Raw genomic sequence first — 25,628 nt, 5'->3', positions numbered from 1 at the left:
CATCTCCACAGACGCATGGGGAGGACCCAGGAGTGACGGCAATGAGAGGAGGGGGCCCATCTGATGACTGGAGACCTGAAGTTGGATGTTTTTAGGGAGAAGGGAAAAGGGCTTGGAGGCTGCAGTGAGGGACAAGGGACCTGCCTCATCTAGCCTGGGTTACACAGTGAGTAGAAAACAGCACCACTCAGGAAGACTCCAGGGAAAATGGTGTCCTCGGAGAGAGGTAGGTGGGGCATGTTTACTGGGAACAAGAAAAAGGAATATTCAGAGATGAGGTCAGGAAGCAGGAAATTTTGCCAAGTGCTAGAGGGCCCACTGTGGGGCTTGGGGATTTCAGAGGCGTGGCAATGAGGCCACAAAAGCATGTGGAGGGCTGTGAAGGAGGACCCAGGAGGCCTGGCCTTCCTGCAGTGACAGACTAGACCGAGGATAAAAGCCTTGACCAGTCTGATGTCCCAAGGCACACAGGGCTCTGAGCATTCGGGAGGAGACTGCATCAAAGAAGCTGTTTCCCTGAAGTTCTTGTCAGCTCTCCCCAGGAACGGTCTCTCTGAACAGGTGATTGGCCGCTCAGGGGCAGGTGCCACGGCCTGGGGCTGCCCACTTACTCTGGGATTTTCTCAAATGTGCCTGCGTCCAGCGGGAACTCATGGACACTGAAACACCCCCAAAGGACTGTGTGAAGTTTGGTTTGAGACCAGCAAACGGAGCAAGAGTGACAGTGTCTTCTCTGGGCATCTGTGGGCTCCCACAAGATGATCTTCTATCTCCAACCAAGCCCGAGCCCTCTCATTAGGACTTATCCCTCTCAGTGTCCGCACTGCAAAGGGATTCATGCTGAGGATAAAAGGAACAGTCTCTTGACTGCATTTCTTAGATTCTTAGTGTAAAGGGAAACCTGCAGGGTGACTGTGAATCTGAAAATGCAGAGCAGGACGACCGAAGCCAAAACAAACCAAACATGTTCATGAACGAGAAGAAAGTGCCTACCTTCCAATGCCCAAAATATGTTGATGGGCTTGGAGAAGACGTCCTTGCTCTTCACCCAGCTATTGTTACGCTGTTTGGTCCAGGCAGACACAACACAGTAATAATGGCCTCTGTCTTCCTCTGTAGTCCTTTGGATCCGGAAATTGAACGTGTCCGGGTGCTCCTTAGAAAAAATGAAGTCTCCCTCCCGGGCCCGCTGTCTGCTCCGCTCTCCGTACTTGAGTGTCCAGTCCCCATTCATGGCGGCCAGGAGCTCACTGGCCACCACGGCGTCGTTGCGCCGGTTCAGCCTGTAGTACCAGGACACTGTGAAACGCACGCTCGCCTCTGGGTTCTTCACATCCACTATCCGGCATTCCAGCTCGGTGAGGTCGTCTGAGAACTCAGGGACCTTAGAAGCATTCAGGTACACCTGATAGTCTGGTTCTGAACAAGAGGGGGCCAGGATAAAGAAAAAAAAAAATCAATCAATCAAATCAGACGCAGCAATTTCCCAAGAATTAACAAAAGGAACAAGACAAGCACTATTCTTGTCCTGACAATTAAACGCCCATCCTACCAACTACAGTGAAACAAACAGAAGTCTTTACATTGCACGGGAAGGATCCTCTGAGGTTGTCACAAAATTTGATATCACAAGTTTTGTTATCACAAAACTTGATAAACACTGGCCCCACTATGACCCGCAAGAAAAACTCCAAAGGCCAGAAGCTAAATATCTCCAATCAGAGTCTTTATCTTCCCAGAGGGTTGGGGTCGGCTGTCAGTTTCCCCTGGAGGTTAGTCTTTTGAGAATCTCTTAATTGGTATCCATGCTCGACCAACATGTCCTCTAGCATGCCAGGCAGTGCCCAGAGACCTCCAAAGCCCCTACTGGAAAGTCTCAGAATCTCAGAATACATTTTGTTCTTGAGGCCAGTCAACCCCCCATGGCTCAGGTTCCTGCCATCCTTGGCTTTGGCCCAAAGGTAAGGTCCTCATTTCCCCATGTATGTTGGTTGCTCAGTCGTGTCCACCTCTTTGCGACCCTATGGACTGTAGCTGGCCAGGCTCCTATGTTCATGGGATTCTCTAGGCAAGAATACTGGAGTGGGTTGCCATTCACTTCAGGAAGGGGATCTTCCCAACCCAAGAGATTGAACCCAGGTCTTCTGCATTGCAGGCAGGTTCTTTCCCTCTAAGCCACCAGGGAAGTCCCCATGTATAGTCATACTTAAACTCCCCAAATAGCATTTTTTTTCACTGACACATGTAACTCTCCCATTCAATTCTGCCAACCTTGAAGCTAGCTCACTGTGATCCTGGCTCTAGTAAAGCCTGATCATGATGACCACTCTGCTCCTTGCCAGGCAGGTTCTGATAAGGGAGGGAGGAAAGTCAGTGTTCTCCTCATGTCCCCACTGCCACTGTCACAGTCCGGTTATTTTTCACTTATATAAAAGCCCTCCTGCTACGAGGGTCATGTTGGCATCTATTCCATTTCTGCAACTCAACATCTCACAACCTCCCAGAAACTACTAACAGGGCCCCTTCACACTTCCTCCCTCTACCATCACCCTCTCTGCGTGTCACACCTAACATCTGAAGTCCTCTGCTCACCACAGTCTCACACCTCTGGTGACCTGTCTGCCGAGGCCTCTCCTCTTGACTTCCCTACAAATGCGCTCTCATTCTTTCATCTCCTCTGTGCCCCCTTCCTGGGTCCCCAGAGTGTGACACCCTTTCTTTGTGCTCCCATAAGCAGCAAGTTACTCCTTGCTTGAAGGTCTTGTCCCCAAGCTCCAAATACACAGCCTTCTCTGCAGTAGTCACTTGGTGTGAAGCCTTTTAGAAAAGGCTACATTTTTCTCCTGTAGCACTCTGCCTGTTAGGAGACAAATAATTCTACCTACACAGAATTTTCCATTTGCCAATACGATATTCACATCACCTCCATCAGACAGTTTAGTTTTATTTAATGTTGCTTTTATTTATGACTCATACAAATTATAAACTGCTGAGGTCAAGGAACTGTTCTTTTGTGATTTATACTTCTAACGAAATGTATAACATCATGACTTCCCCAAGAGTGATTCAGTGGCCAGGAAATGGAAAGAACTCAAAATCCTAATTCCCTCAAATGTCATATTCACAAGCATTTAGTTGCAAGTGAGGCTGGACCCCGTGCCACAAAAAGTTCAATCAATGCTGCTCTGCCTGCCGATGAAAGAATGTCCTCAGTGACATAGATGTTACAGAGAAACACACTAGAATGTCATCTGCCACCTTGTCTCAGAGGTGAATGTGTTGAAGGTGCATCGCTGGGGGTTTTCCTGGCCCTGGGCAGAGTGCTAACACACACACTGCCTCTCCAGCAACTGCTGACTCTGGAGCTGACACTGAAATGTCACATGCATAAGGCAAGGCATTCCCAAATGACCCCACATCCAGGGTTTCAGATCCTTCCCTCATGTCAGAGTTTGGCACGGCAGCAGGGGTGAGGACAAGGTCAACCAAGTTTATTTAATGTGGAAAGGACAGACTTGAACAGGTTGTGCATGCAGCAAGACTGCCCTCCTCAGTCCTGGCAGGACCAACCGCGAACACCGTTATCACCAAGAGTCCTCTCGAAGCAGGAGCAACCTGCTGCGCTCTGAGCACAATGGGAAGACCCTTCCCATGGGTCACCACATTAACCTGAACAACAAACCGTGAAGCCGTAAAGAGTGGTGGTGAGGAGCCAGGGGTCTGGAAGACAGACTGAGTCTGAACCTGACTGTGCCGTGACTGGCTGTGTGACACTAGGCAGATTACTCAACCTCTCTGGTGGCTCATCTGCAAAAATGGGGAGAATAACAGCAACCACCTCATAATGTTATCATGAGGATTAATAGTTAAAATATAGGTGAAAGTGCTTAGACTGGCTGCTTAGTCCTGGGGGTGGGGGAAGGGAGGGTGTACTGGCAGAGGCGGGTGGGGAGTGAGTTGTATTGGGTTGCAAACATGTTATTGTTGAGATGGGGTGGAGACACCAAGTCACGATGCCGAGGACAAAGCTTGGTGCCCTCGTTTGAACCTGGAGACTAAGCAAGAGCTGGGGCCAAAGCAGGGGAATGAACACACCCCCCACCAAACAAAGACAGCCGGCTCCTCCCCTTACCTTTCCAACCACTGCACCTGGCACCACACCCCATTCTTCACTCCCCTGTGCCCATTCCCACTCTCCATGCAGATGGTCCCCAAGTCTCACAATTCTACCTCCTCAGTGTCTTGGCCACTTCTCGACATCCAGGGTTCACACACAGTAGGTGTTCGATAGATATTTGTGCATAGAAGTGAAAACCTCACAACCACCACTTCCATCCTGGCTCTCTGCCTCCATCCGAGACTATCGTGATAACCTTCCAACCTGCCTCCAAGTTCACACCAGCACTAGGTCATCTGTTCAAGAAGGCTGCCGTGGCTTTTCCTCTCATCTACTGAGTTAGGGCTTCCCTGGTGGCTTCAGTTCAGTTCAGTTCAGTCGTTCAGTTGTGTCCGACTCTTTGCAACCCAATGAATCACAGCACGCCAGGCCTCCCTGTCCATCACCAACTCCTGGAGTTCACTCAAACTCATGTCCATCGAGTTGGTGATGCCATCCAGCCACCTCATTCTCTGTCGTCCCCGTCTTCTCCCGCCCCCAATCCCTCCCAGCATCAGAGTCTTTTCCAGTCTTTTCCAGTCAACTCGTCGAATTCTGCCAATGCAGAAGACACGTTTGATCCCTGGGTCGGGACGATGCCCTGGAAAAGGGCATGGCAATCCACTCCAGTGTTCTTGCCTGGAGAATCCCATGGACAGAGGAGCCTGGAGGGCTATAGTCCCTCCAGGACTATAGGGGTCACACAGAGGCAGACACAACTGAAGCAACTTAGCGCACACACATGCACTGAGTTAAGAACACACTCCCCAGCCTGGTATTCAAGGCCCTACAGAACGTGAGTCTAACCGCTCTGTCCAGCCCCACTGCCCGCGTCCCTCAGTATCCACTCTAGACTCCACTCCCTCATCAGCTCCTCTGCCTTCTTCCTGCTCTTGCCTCTGCCTGAGCACCTGGGACACCTGCTCGGTCAGGCGCTGAGTAAATGACCGAACAGATTGCTCTCCTCTCCGCACAGAGGGCCTGTTTAAGTCTGTGTATTCAAATGTGGAGAGAGGACAGTACAGGAACTCCAGCTTGGCAGAACAGCAAAGCCGCTTCGTTGACAGGCTGGTCTCCTTGTTCTCTGTTAAAACTAAATCTTAGGTCCCAAGAGGAGGAACCTAATTAAAAAACAAACAGACACGTGGATTTTTGTGAACTTACAAGGCGTAAGTTACAGTGGTTTAAAGCAGTGGCCCCTGATCTTTTTGGCACCAGGGACCAATTTCAGGGAAGACAATTTTTCCATGAACTGTGAAAGGGGGGAGGGAGTAGGGAGAGGTAGGGGAGGTGGTTTTGGAATGATTCAAGTACATTACACTTATTATGCACTGTATTTCTAACCCAATGCCACTGGTGACCTAACAGGATACTGGTCTGAGGCCAGGAAGTTGGGGACCCATGGTTTAAAGGATGCACAAAGGTCATCTGAACTACCCCCCAGCCTTAGAGATCGTCTTTCAGACTTACACTCCTAGAGAAGATAGGACTTCACTGCATCAGACTGGTAGGGGTGTGCGTGGGTTCTTATTTCCTTTTTGTTTTGGTGCATGTGTGGAAATCTTCCTTTATTGCGGCTTCACAATTTTAAAAAACTGTTGGCAGAGATTGGCCTGTTCCTCATGGTCCAAAGTACACAGACCTCACTCTGAACAGACAGAGACAGCCTCTCCTACTGAACAGGAAGGTCTCCTTTGAACTCACCAGCCCATCCCACCTCTACTTCTTATTCAACAAACGTTCACAGAGACCCTACCACCTGCCAGGCTCCCTGCTCTCTAAGGACTTTCCTTGAACATCGCCTTGAATTTCAGTTACATGTCTGTTTGCCTCACGGACCTGCATTCGGGCCCTTCGCTGGGTCTGGGACCCCCTACTTGATTCATCTGTGTGTGCTGTGCATACAGTGTCTTGTACATAAAAGACATTAACACACTTGCTGAATTGGACTAAATTTAATACTTTGCATAAAAATGCTCATTTTCAGCATAAGCATTCCACTACTGATTACTGCTATATTCTGCTTGATCTCATCAAGAAATCATCTAAGAATGTAATGGTGGTTATGTTTAAAAAATGCTTATCAGTGAAAGATGCATACTAAAGTATTTAATGGCAAAATGACATGATGTCTGGGATGTGTTTTAAATTCTTTCAGATGGAAAAAAAGAGGGCGGCAGGGGAAAGAAAGAAAGAGAGAGAGGAACAGGGTGTGTGCGTGTGTGTGTCCAGGGGTGGGAAGAGAGATGAAGCAAGATTAGCAAAATATTGGTAATTGTTGAAGCTGGTGGTTTGTTCTACTACTGTGTAAACTTCTGTCCCAAAAGCTAAAAACAAGCAGCCCACCCACAGAGTAAACCCTTTCACAGAATACTGAGGCCAGTGTAAGGCACATCACTAACCTTCCAGAAACAAAGATCTCTCCCTAACCTGTCTCCCAGGTCAACCTGCTCACTTACACATCACCTCCCGAAGCTTTCGCCTCCTACGGTACAAACCCTATCATCACCAAGAAAGAGTTTATTTTTTTATTATGGATGATTAAACTCCTTTGTTACTACTTTCAAGACAGTGAAAATATTCAGAATTATTGGCTAGTGTGTAAAAGCAGGTATTTTGTGCCTACTGCATACAGGAACCTGAACTGGGGGTTTCCAAGGTTTACCTCCTTCTTTTACTCTCACAATTCTGTATGGAAGGTACAAGAATACTAAGAACTGGAATGTGTGCAGGGCCTCCTGTAAGCCAGGGACCACGCCATGTACTTTCCTTGCAATCTCATTTAATCTTCAGAATATCCTTATGTAATACGTACTACTTTTACCTAAATTTCCTAAACAAAAACAAAGCTAAAATCAAAGCTCAAAGGAGGTTAAGTTCAAAGATTAAGGTCTTGCATGGTGTAGGGGAGCAGATTCATAGGCGAGGCTCTGGCTCCATGGCCTGGCTTCCACTAGCGCCGAACTGCACATCATTACACACCCAATGATTAATGCTTCTAAAGGCCAGCTCCATCCCAGAAGACAAGAGTGATGATAACAGCTGAGGCACTAATCCTGAACTGTGTACAGTGCCATGTTCTGATACCCACTTTGAAGCTTAGTTAACTTGGGAGAGCTAATTGGATGAACAGGCTGCACGCACACGTCAGAAGAAACAGGAGGAACTGGGCCTTGGTTTCTGCCAATAACGATTTTATCATCCTGAACTGGGCAGGTACTTTAGAGGCAGATGAAGGAGTGACTGTCAAAGAGCTGCCGCTATCATCATTGGTATGTGCGTGCGTGCTCAGTCGCTAAGTCGTCTCTGACTCTTTGCAACCCCATGGACTGTAGCCCGCCAGGCTCCTCTGTGCATGGGATTTCCCACGCAAGAACACTGGAGTGGATTGCCATTTCTTCCTCCAGGGGACCTTTCCAACTCAGGGATCGAACTCACGTCTCTTGTGTCTCCTGCAATGGCAGGTGGATTCTTTACCATACAACAATTAAATATTCTCTAACATTTAAACAGAGAAGACTATAAATAAGCAGCTGTTATTGGGGGTGGGGCGCTTTACCCCACTTAGGAAAACCGTTATTATGAGGTTGCATTCAGCATTATGGATTTCAGGGCAACAGAGATAACATTATTTGAATGGGATACCAACGCCCCACAGCCAAAGTGACACTTGTGCCATTTTGTTTTTTCTTTCTTCATCCTCTCTCACTCCTCCCAGAGAAAGAAGAAAAAGCTATCAGATTTGGGGGGGCATAAGGGCTAGGGGTGCTCAACTCGGCTCCGCTTTGGACCCACACATTCCTCGTTCTCCATGTCCTAAGACAACCCCAATGGCTTATTTTTTTCCCCACGACTTATTTAGTTAAGAGCTTGATGGAGAAAAGCTTGTTCTATATTGACTCTTCCTCCAAAACACCAATCAGTAACCACCACTGCCACCATGAAAATGTATGGAGCACTTAAGTGCCAGGCACTGCCCTAAGGCACTTCATATGCATTATCCCACAAAGCCAAGAAAACTAGAGCTTAGAAACCACAAGCATGAAGCCCGATTCAGCAGGCCTTGAAGGTGGTGGAGCAGGACTCCATCGCTCTTCAGCCTTCAGAGATAATCCTGGACGAACAGCGGATTGTAGTTGCCTGTAAAATTCTGCAGATCTAAACCTTATCTTCTGTAGACAGCAAAGAACTTTCAAATCTCTCCCAAGTACTTAGCAGATTAACAGCTCCTTTTAAAGAAAAATAATTACCTTCCTCACTGGCTCTCGGCTGGAAGAGGGGACAGTCCTTGAGTGGAGAAGAATGCAAATTAAGTGCTTAAGCCGGAATAGCAGAACTCAGCTCTGCCTCCTCCTGCTCTCCTATCTGAAGCCGGTGGAACCCTCTCCAATTAACACCATAGAAGTCTGGGACTTCGGGCAGACAGCTCAACCATGAACTGATTAGTATCCAACTGTTGCCAAGGGCTCATTTAAGACATCTGATAGCACAGAGAGATGGCTTAATATGCAGATTAACCAGCCATTCCTCCAGATTCTCTATAGTTTTAGCCATATACTAAATGGGATAGACACAAGGCAACATTTGTCGTCTGTAGTAACTCAGCGTCTTACAAAAACTCCTTCACACACTTAAGGTTTATGCCCTTGGTTTTTACAGGGAATGGATATAAGAAACATCCATTTAAACAATCACCTGGAGTTTTTGTAAAAGAGCAGCTGAAAGCACTGTCCGTTATGTTATCCAATGCCTCTTAAAGAAAAAGCATGCAATATATTCAGTGCCGAGAAAAAGTTTTTCTTTTATTTGTTTTCCCTCATCAGAAGAGGACTGCATAATCACATCTCTTTTTGCCTCAACTCTCCAAAACTTCAGAGGCAAATTCAGCGCTCAAATGCAATAACTAATTCATCCCAACCATCTTGCCATATCTATTCTTTGATTTTTTTTTTACCCCTTTTGATCTTGAATTTATTTTTGTGCCTCCTGCTTTAAATTGGACTTCGTTTTGCAAGCCAACTTATATCTTTTTCCCTTCAAAAGTAGGACATCCATCCTAAGAGGTTTTTTCTTAGCCACTAAGAAAAATCATAGTCCTCCCAGATGCTGCAAGTGCTCTTGGACTTGACAGACCCATTCATGTCTTTGCCCTAATCTGTCTGGATAACACAGTGAATATGAGAAGACCCCAATCGGCTTCAACTCCTCACCTACTTAGTGTACCAACCCCAAGCAAGTGAGAACAAGAACCACCCAGCTTTTAGGATTTTATGCTCGTGAGCTTCAGGAGTCAAGCTGATTCCCAAAGTCAAAATGTTTCCACGCAGGATGACAATACTTGGGACAGACCCACCTTAAGGTAAAAACACTTGGGACAGACTTGACCCACGGCCACAATTCTGTCCAAGCCATTCTAAACATTTCTTTTGAAATAAAAGAAACAAGCATTAACCACTGTGTAGATTCTATTTTCCAAAGAGAGCTGCAGTAACGTTTCCCCTTTCACACGCCCTTTTTGCAAAGTGACCTTGCTAGTCTCCCATTAAGAGATGGGGTCTCTTTCTCTACTCCTTTGAACGTGGACAAACTCTGTCGTGACCTTGGCCAACAGGAAACAGTGGAAGTGTGTTGTGCCAGTCCCAGGGATAGCGTTTAACTAGCCTGGCACTGCCACTTCCTGTGTCTTGGCAGTCAGCTGCCATAAAAGGAGCATGACTGTCCCGAGAAGATAGTTCCACAAAAAGCACCACATGGAAAGGGCCTGGATGAGTCACCATGTGGGGACAGAGATGCCCCAGAATATGGTGACACCTGCCTGAGAAAGCCATCTGGAAGGGGATCCCCAGCCCGGACTGTCCTAGCTGTCAGCGTATGCATCAGAGATGAGTCTTGACTTGTTCCCTAATTCCTGACCCTCAAAACTGTAAGCAAAATAAAAATCAGTGGTTTTCAAATGGGGACTGGGACAGTGTCTTAACTCACACTATTGTGAGGATCAAATATTTCATGCATGTAAAGCCTCTGGCCCAGTCCCTGGCAGGCAGTAAGTGTTCAACACATGGTAGTGATCATTTTTAATTGGTCTAAGTAACAAAACCGAGCATTTTGAGTCACACCTGCATAGGAAGCAGGCTTTCTCAAGAGCTCTTCTGTGACAACACTCCACAGTCACACAACATAAGATGACCTATATAAACAGAATACTTCCTGCCTTATCGCCACCTCTCAGTTACCTCCAACAGGCCCCAAGTCGCATGTGGCATGGGATCGACATGCATGTACATACATGTTGTAAATCTAGAGAATGTCACATAGTGTCAAGCCATGCCTGATCTCTGCCAGGCAGAGAACCCTTTTGGGAGGTCCTGGGGGAAGGTCTACTGCTGTACTCGTGCCCAACTCGCCTTCTGACAAATGTCCAGGGAGCTTAGTGGTGAGTCGCAGGCACACGGAAGGAGGAGAGATTTAAGGGAAGACAAGAATACCACTTACACTCCTGGCAGGTTTACCCATGTGCCTCTGAGTATTCTGAGCTGAACATTACTGCTTTCTTTGCAATTCTTCTTTTCCCATGCACATATTTTAACATATCCGCGGGTTGGTGCTGCCTTATCTCCCCATCTGCCCAATGTTTACCGAGTGTCCATTACTTGCAAAGGTTCGGGGTGGAGGTAGGGGGTAAGTCAGTCAGGGAAAAGCACACTGACAGCTTTCACAACCGTGGTGCTGGACCCTTAGGAGAATAACTGAACCTTTCCCCACAATTTAGTCTCCTTATTTCTTTCCACTTTCCGGAGAACACAGCCACCATCAAATCCCTCCCAGCTAAAAGAGCCCATTCCCTCCCAGAGCTCCCATCCTCTTCCTGCCAGCCCCGCCATCTCCCCCCAGGGTAGGCTGGGATCAATGCATGAGGACTTCAAAGAGGCCCTCAAATTGGAGTGCAGGCAGCACTTTCTTTAAAAAAAAAAAAAAGGAGAGAAAAAAACCCCGCTGGAGCTGTGCTTCTAAGTCAGTGGGGGAGGGGTGCAGGAGTCAGGGACGGGCTCTAACAGCAGGGCACAACGCACCGAGGATGAGGGCTGTGAGACGCATTCAGCTCCAGAGACGAAAACTCTTCTTTCGGTGCTGACAACATCTGTTTTATTTTGAAGGTTGCTAAGGAGAGTTCTAGCTGGGCTAACATTGTTCCAGTTCAGTACTTCATAGTGAGTCTCTTTGCGCAGGGTTCAGGCGGCAGGAATAAAAGCTCACCAGATAAACCCCGCTCCTTTCACTCTGCAGATATCAAAGAATCACTTTGCTACCAGGGATGACTAACACCCCGCCTCGTCTTGCTCTGAATTGGACGGACCCTCTGCTCACTCTCTTATTACTCTTCCTCTCCCTGCCCCCCTTCTGTCCCCACTTGCCAACTCCCCATCTCTGCCAAATAATGGCTTATTAGGAAGAAACAAGACAGTGAATGTGCCACTAGCCTGGGAGAAGATTTCAATGCAGAGACAAGAAAGAGCTGAGGAATGAGCTGGGACTCATGGAGTGAGGATGTATGGCATTAAACAAAGGAGGAAATGATTTCCTAGCCTTTAAAGATCTGTTTTATCTCCTAGTAGAGCAATGCCAAATGCCTTCGTGTGGGCTTAGAATGGTCAGAGGACAGTAGAGAGATCAAGTTCAAAACAGGGAAGAGGCTGACCTGCACGCCTGTGTCCATCTTTGCAGTAATGGATGTGGGAAGCAAGGTGTTCCACACTCCACTTGGTCCCATCCTGCCTAAGTTCACTTGCAATTAATTACAAGATGGTAACAAAATTAGGAAAAGCACTCAGAAAAATAAGAGATGGGGAGGATGACAGTGGTAAAAAAAAAAAAAAGAAGAAGAAAAGGATACGACAGTGACCTTCACATATATGACAAGTAGCAACTGCATGAGTGGCAAGGTGGGGAACAGTTGAGGGCCACTCCGCTTCTCCCCAGGGAATCAGACTTGGGGAAAGAACCCTCCAGAAAAGGTGGGGAAACAGGAAGGCCCTTACATTTAATTGGTATCTGCAAAAAAAAAAAATCATTTTGGGATGCCAGGGCATTCAGTGAAAAAACTGTGTTCCATTAACTGAAGGAATTCTTTTTCTTCCCCGGGCTTTAGAAAAGCAGCAGCTCCTCCTACCAGAGAATACCTAGGAGTCTAGGAAAAAGAGAGGAAGAATGGCAGTGTGCTCCCTCCAACAAAGATCCATTTCAAAGAGCCAATCGGCAGGACCCCCAACCCTGCAAATCTCTGACCACAAAAGGAAACTGTATCCTCTCAAATGAGGGTATTGAGACAACTGAAGCCACATTATCTAAACATTTCCCTTGACTGCCAGATTCTATTTCAGCCAGTTTGCTTTCTCTCCTCACCAGCTTGGAAAGTATGCTTGTGGATATCAAGAATGCCACAATAATGCAAAACACACAGCTCCTTGACTCCTCTCCAGATCCCAGGGGAAGGATTAAGCCAGAGAGGTGAACAGCCACCCTCCAAAACCACTCACCTAGCCAGGTCACAGTCACGGCTGCTGGAGCCGACACGGCCTCCGCCACCTTGTGCCAGCTCCTGTTGTGGCCAGGGGTCCAGAGTGCCACATGGCAGAAATAGTAGCCAGCATTTTCTTTGCTGACATCTCGAACCAGTAGGTGGTAGGAGCGTGCATCCACGTGACTCAAGGCCACCTGAGGAGAGCCGTGCACCAGGGAGTCACGGTCCAGCCGAGCCAGCGCACGGGAGCCCGGCACCGTGCTGTCAGGCGCCCGGCTGAAGGACCACGTCACCTCCGGTCTGACATCGTCTGCTCGGTCCGTCGTGATGTTGCAAGCCAGGCCCAGGTCCTTGCCTTCAGCCACAGACACATTTCTGGCCACAGCTGCTCGGAGAACTGGAAAACCAAAAACAAGGACATCGAGATCATCTCAGCTGCATTTGCCACTTCCACCCCATCCCCTTAGATCACCTGCTTTTACCTTCTTAGCACGACATTCAAGTAAGGAGACTCTGTACAGTTTTATGTGCTTGAGAAATGCACTGAATAAATGAATGACATAATTCTTTTTATTTCATTAAAACAATAACAGCAGCAAACACTTACACAGATGCTTCTATGTGCCAGGCACTCTTCTGAGTGCTTTCTAAATATCATCTTCAAAACAACCCTACGAGGTGGTTCTACTACCATCTTCACTTAACCAATAAGGCAACTGAACCACAGAGGAAGTTAAGTAACTTGCCCAGTGTCACACAGCTGCTATGTGGCAGGGTTAGGATTCAAATTCAGGCTGCCTGCCTCGAGGGACTCTGCTGTTAAGTGTTACACCATCATTACGTACATTATCATTTGAAATGTTCATTCAACTCTGTTGAACATCACAAAACTAAATTTCTATTTTCTCCATATGCATGATAGACATGGGAGACTTTCAGAGAAAGGGTAGCTCAGCTCTGGCTGGTACACCCTGTCACTCGGGGGCTAGGAGATGGAGGGTAGAAGTGAGGGTAAAACCATCTTCTGGGTAAAACAAGGTTGGGAATGTAAACAGAAGGACTGGGAAAGGGAAACCAGACAACACGCCTAACAGGTCAGGTCTCCCAAATGCAATGTACTTAGAGCATCATTTATTCTGTTCTACACCCCCACCTTAAAGTTAAGGATAAAGAATATTCTAAAACCAAAGCACAGTGATTTCTGGACAATGCCACTGCCCTCCCTCATTGGTGTGGATAATTAAAAGTAAACTATATTTAGATAAAGCACTGAAGTATTTGGTGAGACAGTCCCCAGGCAGATCTGGTTTCAGCATTCACCTGTCAAAGCTTTTTATATGGAAACATTTTATTTTATTCAAGGGATTTTTTTGCAAAGAAGTTGAACATCTGTAATCAGAGTAGCAAAACATTCAACACGTGGTAATGCTCTGGGAACAACTGCTTAGATGATGAGGAGTCAACACCTCCCAGGGGATTCAAGTGGAAGCACAGCACAGGCCTGGTCTTCCAGCCAGAGTCGCTCAGCATCAGCTACAGACCTGGGTCAGCTCAGCGACAAACGCTGGCACTTGGTTCAGAAAAGACCCAACCTCTCGAACCCATGTGCTTTGAAGTAAATGACTTTCATTATAGATTTTTCCGAAGACTGATGATATTTCAAACGAGTTTCAGGCCAAGTTCAAGCTTCACTTTGATGAAGACAGAAAATGAGGTAGGCATAGTATTAGAAAAAGGAATTTAAAGTCTAATTTCTCACCCCCACCCACCTTCTTCCAAATTCTTCCTCCTCCTTCACCCCTTTAAAGGAGCCAAAAACAAAATGAGATATCATTTGAGAGGAGTCAGGAAACTGCTGCTCTGAGCCCGTGCTGCCGTTTGAACCACTCCTTGTGCAACCGTGGTCAGAGACCCTGGAATACTACCAGAGCTGCTCTATGCCAGCCACCACTACAGCAGCTGTAAAAGAAGGCCCAGGAGGGAGCCAGCCGAGAAAAGGGGGAGACAGTAAGCAACTGCGGACAGGATGTGTGGAGAAAATGGATTCCTGCATTTACAAATCTTGGCATCTCTGTAACAAGATAGTTCGCTTTCTAATTTTTTTCTCTGTAAGTGGCTAAATATCTCGTCACATCACTCAGCACAGTTTTTACATGTTCTGTGGGGTTGGAGGGTTCACTACTGGGGCAGGATGAAGAATGGTGAAAGGAAAAAGGAATCCGTTCTAAGGACTCGTAGAGGGGACTTCAGACAAAGTCTGTGATGGTGCAGGCTTTCTCCTACTGGATATAACTGACCCTATAATTAAGGCACCAGGCTCAGCATTACAGGGGGGTTTACTGCCACCTACATGTACAGCCCCACCATGTAAGTCACTTTGTGCCATTTATCATAAGAACGCAATAAGAACAGTTAAGAAGTTAGCTATGGACAACTTCATAGCAGCACTATTTACTATAGCCAAGACATGGAAGCAACCTGTGTCCATCAACAGATGAATGGTTAAAGAAGATGTGGTATATATAGACAATGGATTATTACTCAGCCATAAAAAAGAATGAAAGTTAGCCATGTGCAACAAGGATAGACCTGTAGGGGGTTACACTTAGTGAAGTAAGTCAGACAGAGAAAGACAAATATTATATGTTTTTACTTATAGATGGAATCTAAGAAATAAACAATATAACAAAAACAAACAAAAAGGCTCACAGATGCAGAGAACAAACTAGTGGTTACCAGTGGGGAGAGGGAGGTGGTGGGGCAAGACAGAGGAAGGGGGGACTTCCCTGGTGGTCCATGGGTTGAGAATCTGCCTAGCAATTCAGGGGACTTGGGTTCGATCCCTGGTCGAGGAACTAAAACTCTATACCTAAGACACAGAGCAACTAAGCCTGCCTGCTGCAGCGACTGAGCCTGCACATCACAAGGAAAGATCCTACATGACATATTGACGATCCTGCATGTTGCAACTAAGATCCAACACAGCCAAATAAATCATACAAATTAGTAAATACTTAAAAAAATATATAGAGAGAGGCAGGGAGTCAAGAGGCAAGAAGTACTAACTGCTAAGTAGAAAGTAAGTAAGATTCAAGGATGTAATGCACAGCACAGGAAATAGAGCCAATATTTAAAAATAACTTTACTGGAATAAATGGGGCTTCCCTGGTGGCTCAAATGGTAAAGAATCTGCCTGCAATGCAGGAGACCTGGTTCAATCCCTGGATCAGGAAGATCCCCTGGAGAAGAGCATGGCAACCCACTCCAGGATTCTTGCTTGGAGAATTCCATGGACAGAGGAGCTGATGGGCTATAGTCCATGGGGTTGGACATGACTGAGTGACTAACACTTTCACTTTTAATGGAGTAAAATCTATAAAACTATTGAATCACAATGTTGTGAAACTCATCAGTTCAGTTCAGTTGCTCAGTTGTGTCCAAGTCTTGCAACCCCATGGACTGCAACACTCTAGGCTTCCCTGTCCATCACCATCTCCCGGAGCTTGCTCAAACTCATGTCCATTGAGTTGGTGATGCCATCCAACCATTTCATCCTCTGTCGTCCTCTTCTCCTGCCTTCAATCTTTCACAGCATCAGGGTCTTTTCCAATGAGTCAGTTCTTTGCATCAGATGGCTAAAGTACTGGAGCTTCAGCTTCAGCATCAGTCTTTCCAAACAATATTCAGGGCTGATTTCCTTTAGGATGGACTGGTTGGATCTCCTTGCAGCCCAAAGGACTCTCAAGCAATACCATTAATATGATATTATAAATCAAATAAACTCCAATTAAAAAAAAAGCTAACTAGGGAGAATGCGAGTGTTTAAAATGAGAGAAAGACCATCACTTTAGTGTGGTGGTTCTTAATCCAGGATCCACAAAGAGAATTTAAGGAGTCTGTGACATGGATGCGAAAACAAATTGCCTTTCTTTTACTAACCTCTACCTGAAAGACAGCATCTCCTCTCATTATGAAACTAAGCAACAAACCAGTGTAGTATTATCTGTCCCTGTGATCTTGCACCCAGTAGAAATCACAGATATTTTCACATTACACTTCAATTGTTGCAGATATCTTAAAATATTATTTATATTCATCACTTATCAGAAATTACAGTAGTTGTTAGGTCTGCCACTGTTATTATTTAATGCATTAATAAAACACTGGGCTTCCCAGGTGCTTCAGCGGTAAAAGAGTCCAATGCAGGAGATGCAGGTTTGATCCCTGGGTCAGGAAAATCCCCAGGAGTAGGAAATGGCAACCCACTCCAGTGTTCCTGCCTGGAAAATTCCGTGGACAGAGGACGGCTATAGTCCAAGGGGCCGCAAAAAGTCAGACACAACTGAGAGACTGCATACACACACATGCAATAAAACAGTATATTGTTATACAACAAATTTATCTTAAATATTTTTGATAACTATTTTAATGTTATTGTTTTCCTATGTCATCCTCTTTATGCATTTTATTAATTAAAATATATTAACTCTGAGAATGGGCTTGTGAGGTTCAAAGGACTGTCAAAGATACCCATGCACAAAAGGCTATGAACAATCAGGCTTGAGTAAGAGCCAGATGCTGCTGCCTGCCTAACAGGCTCAGAGTGTTCAAGACTTATAACTACACTCTGGGTTTTGTGGCTTGTCTGAAATAAAATAAAATAATAAAAAAAAAAAAAAACCTTTACAACTGAAATTCTTGCATTTGCTAAATCTGAAACTCTTAACCCTTTCGCCTGTTAAAACAGCTGTTTGATGCAAGATGAATATCCAAGGTTTCTTATGTCAGATTCCTGATAGATCATTTCTGAAAAGGCAGGTGACCTGAATCCATCTGGAAAGTGATTTCGGCAGCCAGGAGAATCAAGATTGAGTGCAACCTATGGCCCCTCTTGTCGACGAGAACACCTCCGACCTGCCTGACTGCCACAGTCAAGAACACTGGTCCTATTTTTACCAAATTCAGCTCTCGTGCTGTGGTGTAAATTCAGGGGCAAGTGCTCAGGATAACACAGCTTGCAGAGGAAAAACACTTCCCATGTGTATCGTTGCCTGCTTTCCTTCTCATCTGAGCAACAGAGAGGCCACGCTCCCTTGTTTACAGTCAGGAAACGAGTCCAGCCAAGGTCTTCCCAGTTTACAAAACAGGAGACAGCAGCAACAGCGCAAAGTACTCTGCGTTCAGACTCCCAGCAAACCAAGTCATCCAACCACCTGCAGCAGTGACATCCCCCTGAGAAGGTCTCTTTACACCTTCCCTCTGCAGAGCCAGAAGCTCCACGAGGCTTGGGCACAATCCTCAAGCATCTCTGACCCCAGAGCCCAGGACAGAACTCAGCACACAGTAGGTTCTCTACTCATGCTTGCTGAACACTGGAGGCAAAAATGGCCTGTTTTTCTTATTTTTCGTTTATTTTTATGGTTTTTTGGAAATGTATTTTGCATTTCTTTAATTACTTCTCTAATAAGAGTAAGAAGGTTTTTGGTTATTGTTTTTTAAAAAGATGGTTCACAGATGAAAACAACTCCTTGCACATAGACCCCAGAGTTGGATGCTTCTGGGGTTTGTGTCCTCAAGGAGATAAGAGGCCCAGGCCTAGGGAATCCCTCACCTACAAGGGGATGTCACATCAGAGGGGACCTGAAAGGCAGGCCTAGAGGACCCAAGTCAGACAGAGGTTTGGGGATGAGCCAAACACGCCCCCAACAGCTGTGGGGAAGGGCAGATCCAGAGATTAGGAAACATCAAACAACATGAAGCCATGGGAGCAAGGTGGGGGCAGCCCCACCCCAAAGCCTCTCTGAACACCAGGCTGGACCTTGTCCTGGCACCTAAAGGGACTTAATCTTTCAGTCACAAAATTCTCTGAGTGTCTTATGTAACCTGCAGCTTCCCATGGGTATGAACCCAGAGGAAAAGCAGCTGCAGAGCAAAACTCTGCATTTGGCACAAAACAAATGCATCCTTTCTAAACCATCAACACCACCCTATACCCTCACCCATCAACAAGAGGTCTTCCAGGAGGAGGAGAAATCTTGTCAGAGAGGAATAAGGCTCTGGCCTAGTTCTTTAAGCAGCTTCCCTGAGGGCTCAGTGGAAAACAATCAGTCTGCAACGCAGGAGACCCAGGTTCGATCCCTGGGTAGGACAGATCCCCCGTAGAAGGAAACGGCAACTCACTCCAGTATTCTTGCCTGGAAAATTCCATGGACAGAGGAGCCTGATGGGCTGCAGTCCATGGGGCTGCAAAGAGTCAGACACAACTGAGTGATTAAACAACAACAACAATCTAAAACATGCAATTTTCAGAAGCTCACCTGTTGGCTGGATCACCACGGTGGCCACATCCACGGCTTTTTCTTGAATTTCTTGCCAGTTTCCCTGCTCTCCGATCCACTCGCTGACGATGCACCTGTAGGAGCCCTGGTCGGAGGACAGGGCCCGAGACACGGAGAGGCGGTAGCCGTCACTCCCCACGGTGTCCAGGCGTACGTCCCCGCTGCGGTAGCGCTGCTCATAGCCAGGGCCAGGTCGGAACCTGCCCTCGTGGGTCAGGGAGAGGATGCTCCGCCGGGCGGGGCCGCGCCGCACCTCCCACTGCATGGCCAGGTGCGTGTGCAGCGGCGACGTGGTGGAGGCCGAGCACCGCAGCTCGAAGGGCTCGCCCTCGCGCAGGCTGGGGCCCGGGGAGGGCTGAGGGCTGGCGGCCACATGCAGGGCGTCGGACAGCACTGCCGGGAGAAGGCAGAGCGGTCAGAACACTGCTGCCCCAAGCACTGGGCATGCCCGCCCACCTCCAGGTCTTGAGGGACAACTTCCTCCCCTCCCCTTTCTAATGCCCACATGGGCCCATCTGCCCATTTCACGACATCTCTCATCTCAGCTGACATTCTGACTTGATAAAAGAGGCAGCACTAATAAGACACGCCTGCTAGAACTGGGTGGTGCAAACTCCCTTTGGGAAGCTGCGCCTTGGGCTACACTTCTGTCACCCTTCGGCAAGTCACTGAAACCCCTCTGTGCCTCAGTTTCCTCATTTCTAAAATGCGATGACAACTAGACCCAACTCAGGAAGCTGACTGAGAATTCAACTAGTTATAAGGGAAGGTTCCCAGGACAGTGCTTGGTACTCAGGGATAACCAGCCATGACTGTCCAACATATCTTTGTTGGCGCACAGGCTGGAGTAGGGAGCCTGGGGGATCTTCTAGCAGTTAAAGCAGTGTAGTTCTCAGGGCAATAACACGTGGGAGAACTTCCTGCACCCCCAGGTCTAGGCAATGCCTAAGAATAACTAGGTTGAGAAGAAGGTATCTGCAGGGTAGGAATCCATCAAGGAAAACCGAAGCCTCAGTTATTTAATTATTAGGACCCATTGGGAAAAGGCCGGGTTTCTCTATAGTCTAGAAAAAGGGGGCAGGAGATCAGGCAAGTGTTGGTGAGAGCTACTGAGGAAGGGAAGCCACACGATACAGCAGTGAGGAGGCCCCTACCAAAGAGACTGCAGGGACCACCACCGCTCAGGTTTGCCAAAGGGCTGGCTGAGAGAATGCCCAAACACCACTGTTCACCATCTCCCTGGGTTTTCCTGCCATTCCACACTTGGAAATGAATTCAATGTCCTTGAACAGGGACTACTTTAAATAACAGAAAAAACTGCTACATTTTTTAGAAGGACATATCCCAAAGTCCTGTCTCTACTGCAAATGAATATAATGACTTTCTAGTATATACATCAGTCTGTGAGTCCAGCTAACATGACTCGGTTCCCAAGACCAGTTATCTCTGAGGCCATGGATATATACAGTTTTAAGACCTGTGAAGCTGAAGGCCAGAGAGACCCTAGATCATTCATGGCAGCCACCAGAGGCTCCATCTGGGCAGCCAGCCAGTCTCTTTCATGGCCATCCATCTGCTTTCCTGACTCTGAGGAAAGCCTCTCCTTGCTTCTCCTTCCAAAGACTGGAGAAGAAACAGAAAGATACTGGGGCAGGGGGGCAGGAAGTTCCTCCTGCAGCCTCCAACTCCTTAAGATGAGCATCGCAGATGGAGACAAGTGTGTATCTGATCTATTGGAGGTGTGGCATGTTTGTGATGACTACGGAAGCCATGGGTTACTCAACTCCAATGCAAGAATGTCTTATGAGACTTTGTTCCAAAAAGACATATTTGATTTCTGTATAGGAGTGAGAAGAGGTAAGGGAAGAGGAGACTGGACATTTTCATGCTTGCATAATGGAAGTGGCTGTTTTTATCCCCTCGTGAGCCTAGTCGGGGAACAGAGTCTGGAATATGGTAGGAGTCAAGAAATCATTACAGAAGGAATGAATGCCTGAATTAACCCCTTCTTTTTATGTCATCATATGGATTTTCTGCTTTCTTGATCATTTAATACACTACTACCCTGACATAATTCTTTTTGGAACAAGGCAGGATACAAATAAATGCATAATTAAGTAATAATAATAACAACATTAATGTTTCTATTTTGCCAGCCTCAAATTAAAATCGCTTGTTCTTGCTCATTTACCAATTAGCTGTGTGATTTTAGGCAAGTAATTAACCTAGGATTTTCCATCTCCTTGTGTGTAAATTAGGGAAATACCCTGCCCTCTCTTCTTCACTGGGTTGAGAACTGAACGGGTGAGTAAATCAAATAGAACTTAGAAAATGAAAAAACAAACAAACCCAAATATTCCAGCTATTTAGGTGTGATTACTTGCACAGCCAGGCTCACCAGCTTGCAGTGACCACATCATTCTTTCTCTACATATGACCCATACGACTTCTAGAAAACACAGGTACTTAAATCACGAAGGGCACAGAGAAAGACATGAGCTTCGAAGTATCTCTTATTCCCATAAACACGAACAGTGTCCACGTGACCACCACCCTCTCATCCCTAACTTGACTGAGTGCTTACTATGGCACTGCTGAGGCTTTACATGTGCTAATTCACCTTGCGGGTTTCCCTGGGGGCTCAGTAGTAAAGGCTCTGCCTGCCAATGCAGGAGACGTGGGTTTGACCCCTGGGTCAGGAAGATACCCTGACAAAGGAAATGGTAACCCACTCCAGTATTCTTGCCTGGGAAATCCCATGGACAGAGGAGCCTGGGGGGCTACAGTCCATGGGGTCATAAAAGAGTCAGACAAGACTTAGCGACTAAATAACAACAGTTCACTTTGACCTTTATGGGAGGCACTGTTTTCCAGAGGAGGAAGCTGAGGCACGGGACATACAAATGGCCAGAGAGGTGACAAACAGGAGAGCCAGCCACGGAACTAAGCGCAGGCAACCTGGCTCAGAGCTGGACTCTCCACCATACACCATGCTGCCTCCAACTCACCAGCTACGAGACAGTTCATATTCACCACGGAACGAAGAGAGGGACCTCAGAGGCCCCCTGGCCCATCCCCTGCCTTTCATCAGGTAAGATACTATTACTCCCTTGGACAAAGGAGGGAGCAGAGCCCCGGGCACAGTCACTCACGGCGGGGTGGCAGAGGGAAGTATGGCCCCTGGCACAGCAATCCCCCACCTCCCATGAGGACATACCTTTAACCTGCACTGTATCCTCATAGTTGCCCTGCACGGTGGCGTCCGTGCTGGGGGTGGAACACTTGTAGTGGCCCTGGTCGGAGTGCTGGACATTCTTTATGTGCAGCTCCACCGCGTCGTTGGCCGTCCGCCGCAGCAGGATGTCGCCCCTCTGCAGGCGCTCGCGGTACCGTTGGGCTGGGAAGCCCGCTTCCCAGGTGCTGGCAAGCTCCACGAAGCTGCTGCCCGAGGCCGAGAAGCTCCAGTCAAAGTTCTGCTCGCTGGGGCCATCGTAGTCACTGACGTTGCAGGGGATGACCAGCTCGGTGCCCACTACCCGCACCAGGCTGCCCGCGGGGACCCTTACCACGCGCCCTCGGCAAAGAGCTGCAATGACAAGAAGTGAAAGAAGGGGGCTTGAATCCAGTAAGCTCTTCCCGGAATAAATGTGGCAAGCCTGTGGGCGCTTCAGCTCCCAGGCACATGATGGAAAACACAACACTGACCAGCGTGCTGCCAGTGTCTGTGCAGAAGAAGGTTCAACCCACCTCAAGGACCCCGAGCCAGGAATAGCCCCCTGCAGTGAGTACCTCTCATGCACCAGTCTCCTAGGATCAACAGGGAGGAAGACAAGTACTAAAGGTAGGCTAACTATAAATTTGAAGAGCTTCCTCCCTCCTGTTACTATTTAACCTACTGTGATCACTCAACGTGATGTGGAAGTATTTTAGGTTTTGTGTGAAAGAAAAGGACACAGCTAATCAAGTATTTACATTTCGGCCCACCCTATATCAACCCTCTTCCTTAGAGACCATTCCCCCAGGCTCCTGAGACCTGATTTACAATGATGGATGCCAATTTTTTAAATCCTGAAGCAGCCTGCTGATAAAATGATTTAACTCTGGTTATCTGACATTGCCTGTAAATTAATTTTAAAATATGACGACTCTACCAAGTATTAATTTTCTATTTTCTGGCTCATTTCCTTCTCTCTACTCTTCACCCTGATCCAAATGCAGAATGAGGCTAGGGAAGCACGAAGTGAGCGAGTGCGTGCTCCGGCCTGTTGCTGGGCATCGGTAGGAATGTGGCAGCTCACTGGGGATGGGCAGGGTGGACAACACCAAGAGTTCACTGACATTTCCCGCCCCAAGAGCACAGACCTCTCGGGGCTCTGGGCAGGCCCTTGGGGCCTGTCATGGGTGTCCTTTAAGATAGCTTCTTTGTGATGAACTTTGGCACATTCTTTGTAGTGAGTTTACTACCTGTGTAAGCATTTCAATTTGGACCAAAAGAACTTGCATGGTTCTTTCCTGAGGTTCGATGAATATGTCCGGCATTAAGATATACAGGAGAAAGGATGGGCTCTGAAATCAAGGTGTGTGTGTTTGTGTGTGTGTGTGTGTGTTAGTCTCTCAGTTGTGTCTGACTCTTTGTGACCCCATGGACTGTACCCTACCAGGTTCTTCTGTCCATAGAATTCTCCAGGCAAGAATATGGAATGGATTGCCATTCCCTCCTCCAGGGGACCTTCCCAACCCAGGGATCGAACCCAGGTCTCTTGCATTACAAGCAGATCTTTACTGTCTGAGCCACCAGGGCAGCCCTGAAATCAAGGGGATCTAAGTTGAAATTTGAGAGACTTCTAGTTTTGGCTTCCTCAACAATAAAATGAGGCGAGAAGGAGTAACTGACCCGATGAAATAAAATGGTTAGCTGAGACTCCATCATGTAAGAAGAGCTCAGCCAAAGGGATCTTCTATTACTTATTTTCAATTTTGTATTTTTGTCATTTGTTCTGGGTGGAATTGTGTCTCCCTACCACCACCTCCCCATTCATATGCTGAAGTCCAGGCCCTCAGCACCTCGGAATATGACCTTATTTGGGAATAGGTTGTTGCAGCTGTAATTAGCTTAACCGTGATGAGGTCACCCAGAGAAGGGTGGGCCCCTGATCCAATGACCAGTATCCTTAAAAGGGGGAGGGCGGGAGGGAATGTGAGCATAGATGTGCACCAGGGAGAGTGCCAGGTGAAGCTCAAGGAAGAGATGTGTCTGCGACCCACTGCCCTGCACCCCAGAGCCAGGGCCAAATGCTGAGGCTGAAACCAGGTCCTGGTTCTCCTGGCTCATTTCTGCTGAAGCTTCTCGGAAAGACATTTTCACCTCCTTTGGGATCAGGGTACCACAGGGCCGCGTTGCTCTGAAGCAGCACATGGGCAGCCCTCCTGACTAGGCGAGGAAGCCGTCTCTGGCAGAAGGGACTCAGGCAGACACCAGGAGAGACGCAAGGACTGTGTCCTCCTGACAGATGGCCTCACCTGAGCCACTAGATTTGGCCACACCCTCTACGTCCTTCCACACGCTTGCCCGTGCACACACACGTGTGCACAACTTCAATTCCTTACAATCCCACCTTAAGCTAATGGTCCTTAAGCTAATATCTGTCACTGGCAACTCAGCGCATTGAAATAAAACATACCCACACAGCAGTGACGTCATCATCACCACAGTTCACAAAAGAAACAGGCAATCTTTTTTACATTTAATTTCAGAGATGACCTGATAATCCCAAATCTCGCAGACCCTTCAGAAGGAAGGTCACAGTGGAGACCTGTAAGAGGGGTCACAGCCCAGTGCTTTTTTCCTCGTGCCCAGTGTCCTCTTCCATGAAGTGGACATATGACCCCTTAGGGCTTTGTAAGGCATAAATGAGCCACAGAGCCCCCATGATAGTGCATGAAATTCGGTAGGGCTCTGCTTTGCAGGTGGCATCTACAATAAACTTAATCACATTCATTCACTCTGCTTCCCTGGCAGGTTTACAAAGGAATTTCCTAATGTGTCCATCTTTGCAATTCCTAGCCCTTATCAAGAGGCTGACCAGGTTAATAACCGGCTCAACAGGGCCCTTCGGCATGAGCAGAGCTTGGGGGACAGCCGGTTCGTCTCAGCTCTCCAGTCCTGCTACCACACACAGCTGCCCAAATCATCTTTTAAGGCATAAATCATGTGTCACTTCACTGGTCAGGAGTCCTTCACGGCTCCTCATCACCTGCAGGATTCACTCTATCTTCCAGGTCCCCTAATGTGATCCCCCGGGTTCAAGCCACCTTCCCTCTCACCTGAATTATTGCAACAGTCTCCCAATGGGCTGCCAACCTGCCCTCCACTCTCAACATGGCCAAGCCATCTTTTAGTAACTCAAGTTGTCTGACATCTTTACTCTGTTCAAAGCTTCAGATAAAAAGCAAGTCCTCACAGAGGCCATTAAGACCTCACAGGACCCGGCCCTCTTTGCTTCACCACCCTCCTGCTCCTCCTTCCACTGTACTCTAGCCATCCTTAACTCCTAAGGCTCCTGAGCAAACAGAACTACTCCAACCTCAGGGTTTCTGCACATTGCTAAGTTCAGAA

General features: G+C 47.4%; 1 protein-coding gene across 1 annotated transcript in view; it reads right to left on the bottom strand.

Annotated features, from left to right (window-relative positions):
* Positions 1-25,628, bottom strand: part of PTGFRN (prostaglandin F2 receptor inhibitor) — an 83,291-nt gene that overhangs the window by 25,730 nt on the left and 31,933 nt on the right. Inside the window, exons 2-5 of the mRNA XM_055402069.2 lie at positions 22,230-22,598; positions 18,992-19,405; positions 12,691-13,071; positions 994-1,419 (exon numbers count right to left, since the gene is read on the bottom strand). Of these exons, the coding sequence (XP_055258044.2) occupies positions 994-1,419; positions 12,691-13,071; positions 18,992-19,405; positions 22,230-22,598 (1,590 nt within the window). The remainder of the gene's footprint in view (positions 1-993; positions 1,420-12,690; positions 13,072-18,991; positions 19,406-22,229; positions 22,599-25,628) is intronic.

This window comes from Moschus berezovskii, chromosome 4 (assembly GCF_049115385.1).
Source record: "Moschus berezovskii isolate FMDL1 chromosome 4, NW_MosBer_1.0, whole genome shotgun sequence".
Lineage (NCBI taxonomy): Eukaryota > Metazoa > Chordata > Mammalia > Artiodactyla > Moschidae > Moschus > Moschus berezovskii.
This window is presented reverse-complemented; position numbering and strand designations above follow the sequence as displayed.